General features: G+C 48.9%; 1 protein-coding gene across 6 annotated transcripts in view; it reads right to left on the bottom strand.

The window, feature by feature from the left end:
• The window catches only part of COL27A1 (collagen type XXVII alpha 1 chain), a 156,843-nt gene that overhangs the window by 9,803 nt on the left and 129,642 nt on the right, over nucleotides 1-17,398 (bottom strand). For 4 of the 6 annotated variants that reach the window (XM_034928907.3, XM_063594253.1, XM_034928905.3 and 1 more), the window contains 15 exons: nucleotides 14,197-14,253; nucleotides 13,953-14,006; nucleotides 13,741-13,794; nucleotides 13,413-13,466; nucleotides 12,597-12,650; nucleotides 12,377-12,484; nucleotides 11,790-11,897; nucleotides 10,497-10,604; nucleotides 2,575-2,628; nucleotides 2,011-2,073; nucleotides 1,573-1,626; nucleotides 1,379-1,414; nucleotides 1,236-1,253; nucleotides 981-1,016; nucleotides 590-616 (listed from right to left, as the gene is read on the bottom strand). In XM_034928907.3, coding sequence (XP_034784798.1) covers nucleotides 590-616; nucleotides 981-1,016; nucleotides 1,236-1,253; nucleotides 1,379-1,414; nucleotides 1,573-1,626; nucleotides 2,011-2,073; nucleotides 2,575-2,628; nucleotides 10,497-10,604; nucleotides 11,790-11,897; nucleotides 12,377-12,484; nucleotides 12,597-12,650; nucleotides 13,413-13,466; nucleotides 13,741-13,794; nucleotides 13,953-14,006; nucleotides 14,197-14,253 — 885 coding nt within the window. Of the gene's footprint in view, nucleotides 1-589; nucleotides 617-980; nucleotides 1,017-1,235; nucleotides 1,254-1,378; nucleotides 1,415-1,572; nucleotides 1,627-2,010; nucleotides 2,074-2,574; nucleotides 2,629-10,496; nucleotides 10,605-11,789; nucleotides 11,898-12,376; nucleotides 12,485-12,596; nucleotides 12,651-13,412; nucleotides 13,537-13,740; nucleotides 13,795-13,952; nucleotides 14,007-14,196; nucleotides 14,254-17,398 lie in introns of those variants that run through there. The other 2 variants (XM_063594254.1, XR_010109099.1) reach the window with 2 other exon arrangements.

A 17,398-nucleotide genomic window follows, 5' to 3' on the forward strand; every position in this document is an offset into this window, starting at 1 on the left:
CTTGGTCTGTTTCCCAGGCTGGAGTGCAGTGGCTCGATCTTGGCTCACTGCAGCCTCCTCCTCCCGGGTTCAACCTCTCCTGTAGCTGGGATTACAGGTGCCACCCACCACACCCAACTACTTACGTATTTTTAGTAGAGACAGGGTTTCACCATGTTGGTCAGGTTGGTCTCGAACTCCTGACCTCAGGTGATCTGCTCGCCTCGAACTCCCAAAGTGCTGGGATTACAGGCATGAGCCACTGCGCCCGGCCCCAACTCTCTTTGGATTCAGAATCTGAGATGTACAGACCCTTGCAATCAGCCCACGTGTATGGAGTACACAGATAGGGCCACGAACCCGGTGGCTGGAGCATCTTCCCGGATTCAGTCAGGGACACATCAAAAACTTAGGTTTCCTGCCTCCTGGCCCAGGGCTCTTTCTGTTGCTTCCGGGTCCAAGTCTCCAGTATGAAGTGACAAAAGGACATGGGCGTCCCTAGACTCAGCTTAGGGCTCTAGCCACCAGGGCCAGAGAGGGCCAGCAGCCTCTTCCGCCAAACCCCTCAGGCCTTACCCCAAGTAGGCAAAAGAGAATGTTTCCAACTTACCAATTGGATAGGACCCCCTGGAGGACCCTGCAAAAGAAGACAGCGGGTCAGTCAAATGACAGGGACAGTGTGCTGGAATCTGGGAGGGTGTCAGGAGACCGGGGAGGCCATCAAAGCATGCAGGACCTGCCAAGCTGGCTTCTGCTTTCCCGGAGGCTTGGTGGGCCCCACTGGGCTGGTTTATGCTTTTCTGGAGGCCTGGCCCCTAGGTGTTACCCCACGTAGGCAAAAGTGAATGTTCGGGGGATGCCCTATACTCTCCTAGGAGTCTGTGGGCTACAAGAACCCCTGTGGGGTTCAGGGTCAAGGCTTAGTCTGCCGGTGAAGCCTTGAGTCTCCTTCAAAGGAACCCCCCAGGAGTCCAAGATGCACCCAGCACTCAGTTACCTACCGGGGGGCCGGGCCGCCCTCTGGGGCCGGGAGGACCCTGGGGGAACAAGAGAAGAAGAGTGAGCCCTGGTCCACAGGGTCTTCATCTCTCCCCAACCCAGTCCCTCCTCAAGCAGACCTGGGACCCAGGGACAATGGTTCCTCTGGCACAGACGGGATGACGGAGGTCCGGAGGGAGAGAATGTACCACCGGGAGGAGAATGCAGGGTGCCCGCCCCACGCCCCGCCCCACAGCCCTCATGCCCAGCCCACTCACCCTCGGACCTTGCAATCCCTGGAGGGAGACAGAAGCAGGGGAGAGAGTTAGGGAACCTGGCTGAGCCATGGCCCAACTCTGGGAGCCCACCCCTCCCCCGCCCCTGCAGCGCTGCGTCCCTCAGCCCCAGCCCATCCACTTACCCAGTCCCCACGGCTGCCTTTGTCACCCTTCGGACCCTGCAACAAACCACGGCCCAGTGAGACAGGGCCCAGAGGGGAAGCTCCATTTCCAGATGGGGAAACTGAGGTTCAGACTGGCACTGAGTCACAGAGACAATCTGGAGCCAGGAAGGCAAGGGGACCCCGGAGTCTTCCTGTCGAATCCCCACACATACCGGGAGTCCCGAAGGTCCCAGGATTCCCAGGGGCCCGACGATGCCTTCCTTTCCCTAAAGGAGACAGAAAGGCTCATGTGTCCTTGTTCTAGGGCCTGGGGAACAGACACGGGGAGCGGGGTGGAGGGCAGCCCGAGCGTCGCAAGGGAGTGGAAGGGAGACCATCTGAAGCAGGCCCAGGCCATGCATCTCCTGAGCCCCTCCTTTGTGCCTAGGGGTGGGCTTCAAGAGTGGGGCGATGGGGGCAAGAGTGAAAGGGGGGAAGGATGGGGGCTGAGCTGGTGGGAATGGCAGGAGTGAAGGTGGGAACCAGGCCTGTGGGCAGAAAGGGCTCATGAGTCAAGGAGCAAGAAGAGGATGAAGACAGGCCAGCTGATGGCTGGCCAACCTTGGGCCTAGGACAATCATCTCTGCTCCGACAGCAGGGAGGGAACTCACCATCAAGCCAGGTGGCCCCCGAGGGCCCTGGATGCCTTTGAAGCCAATGTCTCCAGGCGGGCCCTGTGGGAGGCAGAGAAAGGGCTGTCTGTACTTGGCAGCCACTGGGTAAAGGGCCCCCACAGCTCCCTCACCCCTGGGGTCTGTCGACCTTTGCCCTTCTTGTCAAGAGAGGCCTTACCTGAGAGGCCCCAGAAGGAGTAAGAAACACCTACAATTATTTAGCAGGTACCAGCAGTGTGTTGGCTCATTGCTGTGTGGCATATGCCCCTGGTCTTTATTTTTGCAACAGTCTTCTACTGTCATTGCTCCCATTTTACAGATGAGGAAACCAAGGCTTAGAGAGACTAAGTGACTTTGCAAGGCACAGAGCAGGTAATTGTGTAGCTGGGCTTGGAACCTAGATCTTCTGGAGTACTGGGGGATGAGGGTGTTCATGCCTGATTCTGGCTGTTTTCCAGCCAATGTTTTCAGTGCTCCATAAATATTTGTTGAATGAATAAATGAATGAATGGGGTGAATGGATGGGACCCCACAGGAACAGTGAGCAGTGGGAGTCCGTACCTTGGGTCCGAAGAGACCTGCCATTCCTGGGAAGCCCATCTCGCCAGAGTCGCCCTGCAGGAAGAACAGGAAGTGATGGAGCGAGTGAGCTCATGGCCAGCGTGTCCCGCCAGCCACCTGGGACCTCAGAGCCTGCCTTTTCCCTCCCAGCCTTTCCAGGGATATCAGTGACTCCTCTGTGAAGCGACCAAGTGAGTGTGAACAGCTCACAAACTAGATGCCAGTCCACCTGGGCTCTGAGGGGAGCCTGTGCTCTCCGTCAGATGAGAAAGAGGAGCCCGGCTCAGGGATTCCACAGAGGAGGCTCTGACACACTCAGGAGCTCCTGTCCCAGGTCTTCAAGGGACAGAATAAAAGGGCCTGCAGCCTCCTCCCACAGCTCTGAAAAGCTCTGTTAAGGAAGGATTTCCCTAAAAACTAAAAATAACCCAGTTCACTGAGGGCCTGTTAGGTGCCGGATGTTTTGCCTGTACCACCACACTTCCATGCTCCCACATCAACCCAGGGACACACCATATCCCCTGTTTACAGATGAGGAAACAGGCTCAGAGAGGGCAGGAACTTGCTAAAAGTCACACAGACACCATGTGTGGACTGTGCTAGATTCAAACCCAGTGTGAACGATTCCAGGAACCTTTGGCCTCCTTTCCTGACCTCTGCTGCCAATCTTGTAAAGGGTTAGGAGAGCAATTGGCAAGGGGGCATGCTGGGGTCTGAGCCAAGAAGGGAGGGCTGGGGCCCCTGGGGGCAGAAGAGCCTGCCATTATTACACATTCTTGGGGCTTGGCCTTCAAGCTCATGAGCAGAAAGCCATGTATTAGAATCTCCTAGCCTTATATTATAAGACCAGGAGCAAGTCACCTCCCTTTACTGAGCCTCAGTTTCCTCATCTGTAAAATAGGATAAGACGTCATCTCCCTCCCAAGGGGCTGGAAGGATGCAATGAGACCAGGCAGGTCAAGACCCAGTGCTGATGGAGGTAGGCTGAGGGGTCAGGCTTCGGGAGGGTCCCATTTAATCTAAATTCTACCTGTTCATTTTTAAAAGATAATAGCTTTATTGAGCTATTGGTGGTTCTCTTGGTGGTTTTCATTTGTCTTATCCATGCTTATTGGATATTTGTGTATCTCCTTTGGAAAAAATGTCTACTTGAATACTTTGTCCATTTTAAATTTGGATTGTCTTTTTATTCTTGAGTTGTAAGCGTTCTTTATATATTAGAGATACAGGTTCCTTATCAGAGATATGATTTGTAACTACTTTCTCCCCTACTGTGAGTTTTTTCACTTTCTTGATGGTGCCTTTTGAAGCACAAAAGTGTTTGATTTTGATGGAGTCCAATCTATGTGCTTCGCTTTTGTTGGTGTCATATCTAAGAAACTATTACCTAACACAAGGTTATAAAAATGTGTTTTTATGTTTTCTAACAGTTGTACAGTTTTAGCCTTTACATTGGTCTATATTTCATTTTTAGCTAATTTTTGCCTGTGGTGTGAAGCAGAGGTCCAACTTACTTCTTTGGTACGTGATATGTGATTGTGTGATTGTCTCAGCACTGTTTATTGAAAAAAAATTCCTTTCCCATTCAATTGCCCTAGCACTCTTGCTAAAAACAACGGACATAAATGTAAGGTTTTATTTCTGTCTTGATTACTATACTTTTGTAATAAGTTTTGAAATTGGGAAGTGTGAGTTGTCCAACTTTGATCTTCTTTAAAGATCAAAATTTTGGCTATTCTGGGCCACTTGCATTTCCATATGAATTTTAGGATCAATTTGTCAGATTTCGTTAAAAAGTCAGCTTGGATTTTGATAGGGATTATATTTAATCTGTAGCTCTGTTTGTGGTAAGTATAGCCATCTTAACCACACAAAGTCTTCTGACCTATGAATATGAGATGTCTTTCCATTTATTTAGGTTTTCTTTTATTTCATCAACATTTTGAAATTTTCACTGAACATGTCTTGCACTTTTTTTTTTTTTAAGATGGGGTTTTGAGATGTTGCCCAGGCTAGACTTGAACTCCTGGGCTCAAGAGATTCTCCCATTTCAGCCTCCTGAGTACCTGGGACTATAGGCACATGCCACCACGCCCAGCTTCTTGCACTTCTTTTGTTAGATTTCTTCCTATTTTATTCTCTTTGATGCTATTATAAATGGAAATGTCTTATTAATTTCATTTTTGAATTGTTCATTGCTAGTGTATAGACATATAATTGATGTTTGTATGTTATATATAGAAATGATATTTTTTGTATATTAATCTTATATCCTGCAACTTTGGTTTATTAGTTCTACTAATTTTGTTCAGTATAATATTGAATAGAAGTGGTAACAGTGGACATCCTTGGCTTGCTCCTGATCTTGGGGGAAGTGTTCAGTCCTCTACCATTAAATATGATGATACCTGTGGGATTTTCACAGATATTCTCTATCAGGTTGAGGATGTTCCCTTCTGTTCCTAGTTTGTTGTGTTTTTATCACGAAAGGGTGTTGGATTTCGTCAAATGCTTTTTCTGCATCTATTGAGATGACTCTATAATATTTGTCCTTTATTTTATTAATATGGTGTATTACATTGATTGATTTCCAACAGTTGAACCAGCTTTGCATTTCTAGGATAAATCTCACTTTGTCATGGTGTAGAATCCTTTAGGCATATTGCTGAATTTGGTTTTCTAATATTTTATTAAAGATTTTTGTATCTGTATTCATAAGGCATATTTGTCTGTTGATTTCTTTCTTGTGACATCTTTTTCTGGTTGGGGTATCAGGATAATACTGGCTTCACAGAACCAGTTGCGTGATGTCCTAACTGTTCATTTTTGCACTCTGATGGCTGTCTCCTATACACCCATCAGGTGCAAAGAAGGGGTAATTTTAAAAACAGTCTTACTAAAGTAAAACTGAAGATAATAACTATACTATTTGAATTGTATAATCTGATTTGTTTTGACATATCTGTCTGTATACACCCTTGTAATTGTCACAACAACCAAGACAATAACATCCCATAGCCCCAGAAACTTTCCTCACACCCTTTTGTAATCTTTCTTTCCTGCCTACCCTCCCATCTCCAGGAGCCATTGATCTATCTTCTTTCAATGCAGATTAGTTTGCATTTTCTATAATTTTATATAAATGAAATCACACAGTCTATACTATTTTTTATCTGAGTTCTTTCACTCAGCCTAATTATTTTGAGAATCATCTTATGTTGTTGCATATATTAATAGTTCAATCCATTTACTGATGAATTGTATTTCATTGCAAAATATACCACACTTTATCTATTCACCGGCTGATACACATTTGAGGTTTTTTTCAATTTGGGGCTATTATAAATAAAGCTGCTAAGCACCTTCAAGTATAGTCTTCATGTGGCTGAATGTCCTTATTTATGTAGGGTAAATATCTATGAGTGGAATGATTTGATTATACAATAGGGATATGTTTAACTTTCAAAGAAGCTGCCCAACTGATTCCATAGTGATTGTACCACTTTAAATTCCCATTATCAGCATTTGAAAGTTTCAGTTGCCCCATCTCTTTGCCAACACTTGGTATGGTTAGTCTTTTAAAACTCTTCACTATTTTAATAGGTATGTCATAGCATCTTATTGTGGTTTGAATGAGCATTTGTCTAATGACTAATGATATTAATCTTTTTCTCATGTGCTTATTTGCTATCAGTATACTTTCTTTGAAGTGTCTATTCAAATCTTCTGCCCATTTAAAAAATTGGGGGCTGCTTATTTTTATTATTGAGTTTTGCAAGTTCTTTATAGGTTCTGGATACAAATCCTTAATCAGATATATGATTTAGAAATATTTTCTTCCAGTATGTGGCTTGTCTTTTCATTCTCTTAATAGTGTCCTTTGAAGAGCAAAAGTTTTAAATGTTGATGAAGTCTGATTTATCACATTTTCTTTTCTGGGTCATGCTTTTGGTATCATATCTAAGAAATCTTTGTCTTATCCAAGTTCTTGAAGATGTCCTTCTATGTTCTAGAAGTGTTTTAATTTTCGGTTTTACATTTAGGTGTATGATCCAGGTTGAGCTAATTTTTGTACATGTTATGAGGCATCACTTGTCTGGCACCATTTGTTAGGAAAGACTATTTTGTATTTGCTGAATCGTCTTTGCACTTTTGTTAAAAATCAGTTGTCCAGGCCGGGTGTGGTGCCTGATGCCTGTAATCCCAGCACTTTGGGAGGCCGAGGTGGTGGATCACCTGAGGTTGGGAATTCAAGACCAGCCTGACCAACATAGAGAAACCCCGTCTCTACTAAAAATACAAAATTAGCCGGGCATCGTGGTGCATCCCAGCTACTGGGGAGGCTGAAGCAGGAGAATCACTTGAATCCTGGAGGCGGAGGTTGTGGTGAGCTGAGATTGCACCATCGCACTCCAGTCTGGACAACAAGAGTGAAACTCCATCTCAAAAAAACAAAAACAAAAACAAAAACAAAAATCAGTTGTCCGTATATGTATGGTATATGTCTGGACCTTTCATTCCGTTCCTTGGATCTGTTAGTTATTTATGGCAATACCACAGTTTCGTGATGACTGCAGATTTGTAATAAGTCTTGAAATCAAGTGCCATTAGTCTGCCAACTTTGCTCTTCTCTTTCAATGTTGTTTTAGTTATTCTAAGTCCTTTATATTTCATATGTATATTAGGACCAACTTGTCATTTTCTACATGAAAACCCGATAAGCTTTAGATTGGAATTGTGTTGAATCAATACACCAATTTGAAGAAATTTGACATCTTAATATTGAGTCTTTTGAAATATGCACACAGTATATATCTCCATTTATTTAAGTCTTCCTCAATTTCTCTTACCAGTGTTCTGTAGTTCAGTGTACATATGTTGCACACTTAATGTCAGATGTATCTCTAAGTATTTCATGTTTTTATGCTATTATAAGTAGTATTGCTTTTTAGATTTCCATTTCTAATTGTTTGTTGCTAGTGTATATAAATGCAATTCATTTGTGCACATTGATTAGTGTATAGAAATGCAATTCATTTGTGCTCATTGATTAGTGTATAGAAATGCAATTCATTTATGCATATTGCCTAGTATATACAATCACAATTCATTTGTGCATATTGATATGGTGTCTTGTGACCTTGTTAAACTCACTTATTCTAGTAGCTTTCTTGTGGATGCCAATGGATCTTCTACATAGACATTATTTCCTCTACAAATGAAAAGTTTTAATTCTTCCTTTTTGATATGAATGCCTCCTATTTGTTTTTCTTGCCTTATTGCACTGGCTAGAATTGCCAGTACAATGTTGAATAGAAGTGGTGAGAACAGATATCCTTGACTTGTTTCTGCTCTGCTCCTTGGAAAAAAGCATTCAGTCAATCACTACTAAGTATGATGTTGACTAGGTTTTTCATGGATGTCCTTTATCAAGTTGAGGAACTTCTATACCTAGTTTGTTGAGAGTTTATCAGAAGTGGAGTTAGATTTTTCTCAAATGCTTTTCCTGCAACTACTGAGATGATCAAATGGGTTTTCTTTTTTGAGTCTGTTAATATAGTGAATTATACTGATTTATTTTCAAATGTTATACCATCCTTGTGCTCCTAAGATAAACTCCACTTGGTCTTGATGTATTATCCTTATTATATATTCTTAGGTTCCTCTAACTAAAATTTTTTTGAGAACTGTGGTAGCTATATTTATGAAGCATATTGGTCTATTGTTTCCTTTTCTTGTAATATCTTTGTGTGGCTTTGACATCAGGGTAGTATCAGCCTCAAGGAAAGAGTTGGGAATTATTCTTCTCCTCTTCAATGTTCTGGAAAAGTTATGTAGAATTGGTATTCTTTCTTTCTTTCTTTCTTTTTTTTTTTTTTTGAGACAGAGTCTCTCCCTGTCACCCAGGCTGGAGTGCAATGGCACGATCTTGGCTCACTGCAACCTCCGCCTCCCAGGTTCAAGTGATTCTCCTGCCTCAGCCTCCTGAGTAGCTGGGATTACAGGTGTGCGCCACCACGCCCGGCTAATTTTTTTTTTTGTATTGTTAGTAGAGATGGGGTTTCACCATTTTGGCCAGGCTGGTCTCAAACTCTTGACCTTGTGATCCACCCACCTCGGCCTCCCAAAGTGTTGGGATTACAGGCGTAAGCCACTGCGCCCAGCTGTTATTATTTCTTTTGTAAATGTTTAGTAGCATTTACCAGTGAAGCCATCTGGGCCCAGAGTTTCCTCTGTGGGAAGCTCTAACTACAGATTCAATTTCTTTAATAGATATAAGGCTATTTAGGTTATCAGTCTCTTCTTGATGACCTTTGGTAGTTTTGTCTTTCGAGGAATTTGTCCATTTCATCTAAGTCTTTAAATTTATTGTCATAAAATCATTTATAATATTCCCTTATTATCCTTTTAATTTCTGTCATATCTGTAGTGACATTGCTCCCCTATCCCTGATACTAGTAACTTCTGTATTCTTTTTTGTTGTTGTTGTTGTTGTTGTTGTTTCCTGATTAGTCTGGCAAGAGGTTTATCAGTTTTACAGATCTCAAAAACCTAACTTTTGATTTTCCTTTTTTTTTTTTTGGTTTATTTTTGATTTTCATTATTTCCTTCCCTCTGCTCACTTTGTTTTAAATTTGCCTTCTCCAGCCCCAACCCCCAGTTTCTTAAGACAGAATCTGAGACCATTTATTTGAGACCTTTCTTCTTTTCTAACACAGAAGTTATTACTATAAAGATCTCCCTATATATCAACAGCATTTCACCAATTTTTATATGCTGTTTTTTACTTTCATTCAATTCAAAATACTAACATCTCTTTTGGTCTCTTCTTTGACCCATGGGTCATTTAGACATTTGTTACTTAGTTTCCAGATGTTTGGAGATCTTTCAGATCTGTCTGTTATTGATTTATAATTTAATTTATTTATTGATTTTAAGGTTCAAAATAGTGTCTGTCTTGGTAAATGTTCTGAATGAACTTATAACGAATGTGTATCTTGCTGATATTGGATGTGGTGTTCTATAAATGTCAATTAGGTCATGTTGGTTGATAATGCAGTTCAAGACATCCTTACTGATCTTCTGTTTGCTTCTGTTCTACCCATTAGGAGAGAAATATATTGAAATCCTTGAGTATAATTGTGAATTTGTCTATTTCTCCTTGTAGTTTTATCAGTCTTTGCCTGATTATTTTGAAGATCTATTATTAGGTGCATAAACATTTATGATTCTTATGCTATTTTGAAAAGTTGGCTTCTTTGTCATTATGAAAATACCTTCTTTATGACTGTTAGTAGTCTTTGCTCTGAAATCCATTTCATCTGATATTAAAATAGCTACTCCAGCTGTTTGGGATGAATGTTAGCACAGTATGTCTTTTTCTATATCTATCTTTAACCTACTTATATCTTTATATTTGAAGTGGATTTCTTGTAGCAGTAGATGTAGTTGGGTCTTGCTTTTTCATCCACTCTGACAATCTCAGCTTTAATTGGGGTATTGAAACTGTTTGTTGTGTGTTTTCTATTTGCCCTGTTTGTTCTCTGTTCATTCTTCCTTCTTTTTCCAGGCAAGGGTGAGTTGAATGCAGCCTCTGGGACAGGGGGATGAAGGCAGTGAGGCACAGAATGAGCACTGGACTGGGAGTCAGGAGCGCCCACCTTCTGGTTGTGATCACCCTCTCCTCATTCTGAAGGGACCACTCAGGTCTCTTTCCTCAGCCTCCCCCACCACCTGGTTGAGGGGTGGCAGAATGGTATCTGGTACCCAGATTTTATACCTTGTCACAGAGCAAGGAGGTGGCTTCTGGGTCAGTGTGTTTGTGTGTGTGTATGAGTGTGCATGTGTTTGTACATGTAGGTGTATGTGAGTGTGTGCATGTGTGAGTGCGTGGGCATGTGTATTCTTTGGCGCTCACTCACCGGCTGGCCTTTGGACCCAGGCTCCCCCTGGTTTCCAGGGAGCCCCGTTCTGCCCTCTGTTCCTCGCTTGCCAGGGGGACCCAGCTGTCCGGGTAACCCACTCTCACCCTTAAAGAAACACACAAAAAACTACCAGTAAAAGTGGGAAGGGGTTCTAAGGCAGGAAGAGGCGGAGGGGGCCTGGGAGAGCCAGAACAGATTCCACAGGGTACCCAAGATTGCAGAATGCTGGGGCAACAAATGGAGGCCTGGTGGGGTAGGGGTGACAAGACTTTCACCTCCCAAAGAGGAAGGTCTCTGTCCCTCCTCTCGCATTCCGGGCCCTGCCTTCCCCTCTCCTCTCCCACAATTCCTCTCCTCCTTATTGCTTTTCCCCAACAGCATGCAGTTCCCTCCTTCAAACCTCAGCTCACACCCGTAGAATGCCTCCTCCCCATTTATTTATTTATTTTTATTTTTTTAGACAGAGTCTCGCTCTGCCGCCCAGGCTGGAGTGCAGTGGTGCGATCTCAACTCACTGCAACCTCCGTCTCCCCAATTCAAGCGATTCTCCTGCCTCGGCCTCCCGAGTGGCTGGGACTACAGGCGCCTGCCACCATGCCCAGCTAATTTTTGTATTTTTAGTAGAGACGGGGTTTCCCCATGTTGGCCGGGCTGGTCTCGAACTCCTGACCTCAAGTGATTCGCCAGCCTCAGCCTCCAAAATGCTGGGATTACAGGTGTGAGCCACTGTGTGGCCACCTTTTCCCCTTCTATTCTCATTCACATCTTCCCTGGGTCAAGGCCATCGCTCCCTCCGCCTCCTGTGTCTCAGAGGGTTCCAATCTTTCCCCCAATTAAACCTCGAGCTCAGAGAGGGCAAGAACCACATCTGAGTCATTCATCTACATCTCCCCTTCAGTGTCCAGCCCTTGGCTCTGACGGATTCATGGCGGCCCCCTCCTCCCACGCGGCACTGGGAAGCTTTCTAAGGATGCCTTGGGGATCCCGGCTGCAAGCAACATCTGTTGTTCCATAAATGTCCACGAGAGGGCGGCCGTGGACAACTCAAAAACCAGTTGAAGGTTTCAAGGGCCTGGTAGGGGCGGTATTTATAGCTCCCCAGATGAACTATCATTCTGGTTCAAGCTTGGGGCAGGACCCCCAAGCATTGTTGACGGAGAAAGGTCAACAATGTGGACTCCATTTTCACACAGGCCCTGGGACACGGGTGCCCAAAGGGTCGGAACCACTAGAGTCTGCATCAAGGCAGAAAGGGCAGAGGGTGGGTAAGTGCATTAAGAGGTATCTGACCTTGAATCCTGGGGGTCCCTGTGCTCCAGGTAAGCCGGCCACACCTGGATTTCCTCTCTTCCCAGCAGGGCCCATGGGGCCAGGGTCCCCATCGTCTCCCTGCTCCCCCTGTTAAGAAAGCAGGCAGAGGAGGGTCTCTTGTGTTTCACGATACGGCCAAGGAAGCAGATGGCTCAACGCCTGGGCAAACCCTGGGTGAAGCTGGAGGAAGGGGTCACACTCCAGGATGGAGGTCAGACGGCCTGTGTGTGATGTGGCTGGACCAGGAGGACAGGAGGAGCTGAGGATTGTGAATGGGGAAGGGTGGGATTCTGAGTGAGGAAGGGGCGGGATAGGAACCCTATCCACCAGGCAGGGGAGGAAAGGAAGGTCTTTCTGGGTGCTGGCATCCAGGAGAGACAGTCAGAAGGTCCACACTCCCAGGTGCCAGGGGATGAGATGGTTGCCCACCCCAGGGAAACTTCTGGATGTGTTGGTTCTGCCCATCCAAGTTTCCAAATGGGCTCCTCTGGCCCATGGCCTGGGGAAGTTCCCCTACACCTGGTCCCAAATGGAGCCACCATCTGTTAATGCCAATTCCCGCTCACCTGCTGTCCTGCTTGCCCGTCCCTGCCAGGAAGCCCATCTGGTCCAGCGATGCCCTCGAGGCCCTGTCTCCCCACCACGCCCCGGGGCCCTGGCAGCCCCTGCAGGCCCTGGGGGGTACATAAAAAGCTGGTGAGGGCATTTGGTGCGGGGAGTGGGAGGAGGGCGGGTGTGGGGGGCGGGCAGGGAGGCTGGCTGGAAACAGCAGCTGTAGTCACTCACCTGGACCCCCCTCCGGCCTGGGGCCCCCGCCTTGCCTTGCTTTCCCTTTGGTCCCTGAAAAATCAAGGGCCACATGATGGAGGCTGCCTGGTGGAGGTGTGGGACCCTAGGGGCTCTGGAAGGAGGGATTGAGAGGATTGTGGGCCCCTGGGTGAACATCTGATGCCACAGATGTACCCAAGCACTCTGGCCTGGAAGCCTGGGGCCAGAGCTGGCCTTGGAACCTCCTGGGGCTGTCACTGAGCCTGCTCTGGGCCTTGGTGTCCCCTCACTGGCATTGACAATTTCCTGGGAGGAGCCAGAGGCCACAGTTCCACTGGATCTTTTAGAGACTAGGTATCACCGAGGCAGGCAGGTGAGGGGGGCACACCCGGGGGAGGGAAAGAGCATTAAGAGAGCACTGGCCCAGTATGGGGGCTGGGGGAAGGCAGGGGCCCTGGGGCAGAGGCAGGAAGTGGCTCCTGCTCAAGCACCCTGTCTCTGCCTCCTCTTCCTCCAGACCCCCTCAACTGACTTCTCGCAGTTTTCTCTCTACAGTGTGGTGTGCCCTGGGTTCAAGTCACTCTGGTTGGCCTCAGGCAGTTGGCTCCCCTCCTGGAGCCCCAGTGAAATGGGGCTGATTGTCCCTCCTCACTCAGGCTATTTGAAGGGAGATGGGGTCATGGCCAGAAGGAGCCTGCCGGGCTCCTGGTGGGCCGCCCCTCCCTACCCTGCCTCGCAGCCTCTGCAGCCTGCGTTTGGTTTGCTGTGTGACTGTGGGTCAGGCTTCCCCCTTCCCGGGACTCAGTCTCCCTGCTGAACCCCCGGCCCTCTTACCTCTGCGCCTTTCGATCCTTTGGGTCCCGGCCGCCCCCGGGGTCCCGGATGCCCCTGCAAACCAAGGTGAGATGACGCAAGGCAGCCCCAGGATTCTCTCCCGGGGAGGGTGGCCAGTCTCCGCCTGGAGGGGGAGGGGTGGGGAGGGGTTTGGGGGTGCAGGTTCTCGGGGCATCCCCAGGGTCAGGGCAGGAGAAACAGAAATGGCTGCCCCAGACCCTCCTGCAGGGAGGGTCTCTTTAAGCTTTAAAGGGCCTAGTTCTTTAATTCCCACTGCTCCGCCCCACTCAGGGTGGGAGGCAGGGATGGGACACGAAGCACCACTCACGGGTTGGCCCTGCTGGCCTGGCTTTCCACGGAGGCCTTGCACACCCTCCTGTCCCTGGAAGCCAAAGAGAGACAGGTGAGGGGGTCCCATCCTGCAGAGGGCTGGGAGGCAGCACAGAAGCCTGGGAAGTTCTTGTTCTTTCTAGACATGTGTCATTCCCCCTCTCCCTGACATGCCAGATCCTGCCAGCAGGTAGGAGCTCTGATACTTACAGGGTACCCAGGGTCCCCTGGTTCCCCGCGGTCTCCTCGATCACCCACAGGGCCCTGAATGACAAAGACAACAGCAAAATTTGGGCCACCAGGTGCCGAGGATGCCAGCCCTGGGCCCTGTTGGCCACGACCTCTGCGGAGCTCTCAGAGACCTGGCCCCTGATCGGCCCACCCCTCTCCATGCAGTGGGAGGCTCAGATTCCACCTAGGACGCCACATGGTCCAGGGGAGGGAGGGGGCTTACCCGATCTCCAGGTGGCCCAGGGGGCCCCTCAGCCTTGCCGTCCTCGCCCTGCTCCCCCTGTGGACACAGAACCAGCTTTAGGGCAAACCGCCTGCTCCTGGGGAATGTGGGGAATTCCAGATGGAAAGCGCTTCGTCAGAGATGAATTCTAGCCTGCTTAGGGTTACAGATGGGGACACAAACTAGAGAGGGAAGGGTAGGTGTGTCTGAGCCAGACTCAGGCTGGTGTGGAACCAGGACTGTGGAACACAGAACAGTGCTTTGTGCCCTCCAGACGCCCTTGAGCTGTAGGATCCTGCAGGAAGTCAGGGAGCTCAGACAGCTGGGTTCACATCCCGGCTTGCAAAGGACCAGCCGTGTGGCCTGCAACACTTCCCTTCCTGTCTCGGAGCTCTCTCCTCTGCTGGGGAAGAGAACAGAGCGGAGTGGGGTGGGGTGAAGGGGACAGCATGTGATGCCCATCAAGGAGTGGTGAGGACTCCGTGGAATGATGCGCGATGCCCGGCAGGGAGTAACACCAACTCCAGCAGCTGGCACGCATGGGCACTGCTCTGGGCCAGACACAGGCAGACTCATGACATCCGCAGCGCAGCGCTGTGAAGCAGATGCGATTATTATCCCAATTCACAGATGAGGCTCGGAGAGATGATGGGACCTGCTCAGAGTTCTTCACCCTCAATCCGAGAGTCCCTGTCTCCGATCCTTGCTGGGAGGAACCAGCTTTAGGATGAACCTCCTACCCTCCATGGTAGCCCCAGGTGGCACTTGGCAGCAGTCAGCACGGGGGCTGTGTCCATAAGACAGGTTCCTATGTGCAGAGCGGGACTGGAGTGCCTCCCGGTGCTGTTCAGAGGACTCGGTGAGGAAAGGCACAGGAAGCACTCAGCAGGCTGCTGCCCATGTGGCAGGGGCTCAGCAGATGGCGTTAAAATTGCCGTAGCCGGTAACAATAGCAGCAGTGAGACTGTGTCATATAGACATGGCCAGAGATGGGGGTTGGGGGGGGCGGAACAGATTTTAGAGGTGAGGTCCTTATGCCATGGCCACCCCAGGCCCTGGTCCACCCACAGGACAGGTGTAGACGCCACCTTTCAACTACAAGGAAGGTGTAAGCGGAACGGCAAATGGCAGAATCTCAGGGCTCAGAAGACTCCAGCCCCAGAAACTGGTGTCACTCCCCCGGGCACAGGGCTCAAGCCAGGCACCCCTGAGCCCCTTTGTTCACAGGGATTGAAAGGGGGCCGGAAGAGGCTGGACAGAGGCAAAGCATCCCTGGGGCTGGGACACATCCCTGGTGGGAGGCAGTTCTAAAGGCTGGTGGTGATCAGCCACCAGCCTGGGGCCTCTGTGGTTCTGGTGGGTGGAGGCTGAAGGCTGGCAGGGACTTGGCCTGAGGTCTAGAGGGGTGGCCCAAGGAGCGGGGATTCCTTCTTGACCCTGCCCACTCTCTATGGTTCTTGGATCCAGTGCTCAAGTCCCACTGTGGATAGAGGCAGCTGGACTTGAGGGCTTTGGGGAAGGGGCCTGCCTGTGTCTACCTAGCGTGTTCCATGTGCCAGGCACTCTGTGAGGTTTGTTTCATCCAATCTGCACAGTAACTATGCCGCTGGGACTACTGTCCACACTTAAAGATGGGAAACTGAGAGGAAGGAAGGTCTTAGCCAAGGCCACTCAGGAATCAGGGGGCAATCTCGGCCCAAAGCCAGCTATACTGATCCCGCGCAATGTGAGTGTAGTCTGGGGATGCATTTTTTTTAAATTCTATTATTATTATACTTTAAGTTTTAGGGTACATGTGCACAACGTGCAGGTTTGTTACATATGTATACATGTGCCATGTTGGTGTGCTGCACCCATTAACTCGTCATTTAGCATTAGGTATATCATTTTTTAGCACCAGAAATCTGGTAGGATACTTCCCTGCCCTGTCCAAGTCCCAGAGTCTCATCCCCTCTCTCTGGCCACCAGCTTTGTAGTGAGCTCACCCCCACGGTGAGCAGGGATGGGCGGTTCAAGTTAAATTGCATATGGCTTCCTTATCTTGGGTCTGCTTTTGGTTAGGGAAGCAGGGTCTGGCATCGGACAGATGGGGTCTAAATCCTGGCCCTGCCACCCTCTTACTACAGATCCTGGGCTAGTCTCTGAGCCTTATGGGGACTCAGTTTCCCCGCCTGTCTTGTAGAACAATGGTACCTCTGCACTGGGGCTGTGGTGAAGATTACAGGAGGAATGGCAGGGAAAGAACTCTGCACGTGGGCGTGTGCTCAATGGGTCACCCCAGGAAGCTGCTCTCTCCTCCCTAGCACCGTCCAGCTTGCAGGGTGGCTGTTCATTCATGGGACTCGCCCTATTTTTGAGACCTCTAAGGGCATCATTTCCATCCTCTAGCTCAGGGCCTGGAACACACTAAATCCTCCATAAGTACCTATTGGAGAGCTGGAGGAATGAACGAATCTAATAATGCCTTCCAAGTGAGAAAAGGCATCTGGCTGATGTACATGTTCTGCCCCCACCTTGACCTCTCATTCCCAAGGACCCCACCACTTGATGAGGCACTCAAGGCTCAGGGAATCCTGGGGACCCCCGCAAGGCCCCTGCAGCCTTAGGGCAGATTTGGTGTTAGGGTCCCATTCTCAGCAGCCACAGAGACTGCTTCTAGAGCTGCAGATGCTCCGGAGCAGAGGCCTTGGGGCACACCAGGGCCTCCTTGTTTCAGAGTCTGTGTTAACCCCTTCTGTGCCAGCCCTGGCAGGCTGCGAGGGCCCAGGAGGGACCCGGGGTACTGAGTGGCACCTTCTGTGGCTTCCTGTGGAATCGGCTGGGGCGGGTGGCCCTCTACCATGGCTGAGCTGTCCTCCTCCAGCAGGAGGAAGGGGTCGGCTGGGCAGCACGCCGGGCCAGCGTGAGTCACCAACAGCAGGATTTAGTTAGTGGGGAGCTGACTCAGCAAAAGAAAGGCGTGCTGGGGAGGCAGGGGGCAAGCGAAGCGTTCCAGCTGAGCCAGCAGGGGAGGGGAGGAGGAGGAAAGACAGGAGGGACTCAGGCGACGAAGGTAGGACTTAGACACATGGGTTCTGGGGCCAGTTTGGGATTGCCTTGGACGTGACACCACACCAACACCTTGGACCTTCTGGCACTCCTGGCCCTCCACATCCCCACTGGCATGGGGGGGCAGGGTCCAGGGATCAGCGAGGATCCTTCC

This window comes from Pan paniscus, chromosome 11 (assembly GCF_029289425.2).
Source record: "Pan paniscus chromosome 11, NHGRI_mPanPan1-v2.0_pri, whole genome shotgun sequence".
NCBI classification, from domain to species: Eukaryota; Metazoa; Chordata; class Mammalia; order Primates; family Hominidae; genus Pan; species Pan paniscus.